Below are 3331 nucleotides of genomic sequence, written 5' to 3'. Positions count from 1 at the left end.
CACAAAAAGTTTCATTCAATGAGATCTTTATACAGTTATTATTTCTTGGGCATACAATTATTTATAAGTTGTTTTTCTGTTTATTTTTAATTTTATTAATTATAAGCTATGTACTTTGAGTTTTGTAGTATCCAAACCTACTAATGTTAAATAATTGTTTCTTGATACATACTTTATATACATACACTCTAATTTGAATTTTTTAATGCAATATTTTTGTTTATTTAAAGCATTTAACGTACACACTAGAATGTGCGTACATTTGTTTCATTGCATAATATTCGTTTGGTGGTAAAGAAGATGTTGAATAAGTAAAACAAATTGCCACTTTAGAAGTTTTCTCATAAAAAAAAAAAAAAAATTGTATGACCTCCATATTGCTCCAGTTCACGCTTGTCTATCATACTCATATACAATTTATTTTGTTTTTATTTGATTTAATTTATGGTTATTTATTTTAATTTATTTTTATTTAATTCAATAATATTTTTTTGTTTCCTTTTAAATTTCACTCTTCATCGTTGCTGGAGAGCAGAAAATCTGATCGAAAATGAAGAATGCTGTTTTTGCTTTCGGAAAGTCTAAAAAAATCTGAAATTTTCTTTTAAACAAATGAAAAATATTCTTTTTAGCAAAATTCTTTTCTTTAATTCTATTCTTTTAAGCAAATGAAAAATATTATCGAGCTACAAGCAACTTCTTTTTAAGCAAAAAAAAAAAAAAAAGTCCAAATGAATTCTCATATAAAAATTTAGGAGAAGCGTTAATTTTTTCATAATCCAATAATCGGAACTAAACCAAATTAGTATGTGACCACCCTTGAGGTACCACCTTTATGGTTAATGTGGTCCAAAGTTATTAAAATACATTAAAAATATTGCGACGAATTGATAACCTCCTTCTTTTTTGAAGACGGTAAAATAAATATAAACGAAAATTCACATATAAAAATTCTTTTGAGGTGTACAACTTCACATTGAAATAAAATGATGAGATAACATACATATGTACATTACGGCGAATCATTATCTATACAAAAACAAAAAAAAAAATAAAAAACAACACAAAAAATAATATATATATTTTATTATATTTTAAGCCTTCCTCCAAAATATTTCGGAAAAATATCAAAATTTACGTCGGCTGGAATTAATTGAAAACCCTTCCAAAATAGAGTTTAAAGTAAAATATAAATAAAATAAATAATGAAATTGGTTTTTAAAAATAGTTTTTCTAAAAAATCAACTCAGATGATAGAAGAGTTTAAGCTCAAAAGGTCTGCATAAAATTAAAAAAAAAATTTATCATCGGCATCGAAGCAATGAGATTTTTGGAGGTATTTTCAAATCGGACTAGCTCACGCGGTTAACTTGGATGCAGCACATTCTGGAAGCCCATTTTTCGAACGCTTTTTCAAGGAATGAATGCCGCATTTCGATAACCGTTCAAAGTTTCCCCTTTATTCACAGAAACCAATAGCATCACATAACTCCACAGAAATAGTCAGTCGCCCGCTCCTGGTGGTCAATTGACTGGCCCATTTCGTGAAATAACGCGTTCAACAGATGTTTCCTTTCCTTCAATGCATCGATTGTTTGACGCATCGTACAGCATGTGGCGCCGTCTTGCTGGAAAAACATATCTACAGTCAACATTCCATTCAATTGGGGCCCGAAATGATCGGAAATCGCGGCGCTATAGCACCAGCCGTTGGCGATAACGTTCTCACCGTCTTTATTTTTAAAGGAGGAAGCATCAACGAAAGCATACCAAACAGTAGATGTTTCTTTTTTGTGGATGCATTTTCACTTCAAAGGCGACAACTTTGCTTAATGGCATGTAGATTGAGCCAAAATTAGCCAAATAAACGAACAGAATGTTCCAATTGCTTTTGTAATTAACAAATTTACCGAATTTGCAAGCTTCATTAAATTTTAGAACATAGAGAATGCATGTATGTACATATTTATATGCATTAGATCTTGCGTATTTAAATTTGGATATTAAAGTAGCGAGATATAAACCATTAAGCTTTTGCTGAAGAAGTTTTTTGATTGTTCCAGTAGAGCTATTAAAAAAAAAAAAATGATCGCCGTATGTGGGTGTCACCCAAAATGGTACGGTCTAATGTACCTACATACATACCGTCACCTTCATATAGAAAGGCCCTAACTCATTTTCTTTCGAAACTCAGCTTTGTACAAAAGTCGGCAGACTGTTCAGTAAGGACCTAAGCGAATTTAAAAACAGCTACTACATCAATTAATTTGTTTCGGTGTGTATTAAAAACCAAAGTTTTGGAGGAATTTGCAACTGAGGAACTTTAGTATTTATATAGCGTTATAACTACTCTGTTAAGAAACAAAAATGTGAGATAGTGCCTTGCTATATTAAGGTAACGATATCTATATATCTGTGTTCGTATGGAATAGTAGCTTATGTCGGGAAGTTGGCTTGAGTATAGTTCGGCATGCCCTTTATTCTTTAAACCACAAGAAATTTTTTGATGAGAGTTACTTAATAAGAATATTGACCTGCTAGTATCGGAATTATTTTTTGCATGTTTATTTGCCAAAAGTTCTTCAACAGCTCGGCGCCAGTGAGTCATTCGCAATCGTATGCTGCGAATGCCGCATTATACTAAAGCCAGCCTTTCGACACACGCTACTCTTCCATACTTTTCAGCAACGAGATTTAGTGCTTATTTTGGTTTGAAATATTTAGAGATTGGCCAGGTAGTAATAAAAATATCAAATTTACTCCGATTGGTGAAATCATAAAAAAGTGGTTATTTATTTATTATTATTATGTATTTTTAGAGATCAATTGAGTAGCGGTTAAACTTTTATAATCATAACATAAACTTTGCAAGATATTTAAACCCTCACACTCGTACTTGGGTGCGCTCTTAAGCTTTGCGCCGTGTCAAAATTATAAGCGCAGCGCATATTTACAAGTTTTTACAATAAATTTTTTGTTGAATTAATTTTAATAATTTTTTTTTTTATAAAAATGCAAGTTTCAAACTTTGTGAAATATTTAAAGAAGTCAACACACTATAATAAAAATTTTAAGCTTTTTAATTCGACTTCTTAGAAGGATTTTGAATAAGCGCAAACCTTGAAAATTAGATTTTCATGGTTTTGTTACAGAATAAACTATATTTTTATAAAAAAAAATTAAATTTTAACAACAAAATAATAAATTGTTAAACCTTTTCAATTTACGGTGCGCTTATAATTTTGACACGGGGTGTATACATAGTATCAAATATTCTATGTGTGATATCGAGCCCTAACCGCCAAAATAACGTAAGCGACATTTTTTTCAA

At 30.4% G+C, this 3331-nt stretch overlaps 2 protein-coding genes across 4 annotated transcripts in view; one reads left to right on the top strand and one right to left on the bottom strand.

Annotated features, from left to right (window-relative positions):
* The window catches only part of LOC118739714 (speract receptor), a 10462-nt gene extending 10086 nt beyond the window's left edge, over positions 1-376 (bottom strand). Inside the window, exon 1 of the mRNA XM_036471226.1 lies at positions 371-376. Coding sequence (XP_036327119.1) covers positions 371-376 — 6 coding nt within the window. The remainder of the gene's footprint in view (positions 1-370) is intronic.
* LOC118739040 (nuclear hormone receptor FTZ-F1) overlaps positions 1-3331 on the top strand; it is a 628268-nt gene that overhangs the window by 60147 nt on the left and 564790 nt on the right. The gene's annotated exons all lie outside the window — the stretch shown is intronic.

Source organism: Rhagoletis pomonella, unplaced genomic scaffold (assembly GCF_013731165.1).
Source record: "Rhagoletis pomonella isolate Grant_MI unplaced genomic scaffold, Rhpom_1.0 Rhpom_scaffold_00005, whole genome shotgun sequence".
NCBI lineage: Eukaryota > Metazoa > Arthropoda > Insecta > Diptera > Tephritidae > Rhagoletis > Rhagoletis pomonella.
Note: the sequence above shows the minus strand (reverse complement) of the source record. Positions and strands in the feature narration are given on the sequence as shown.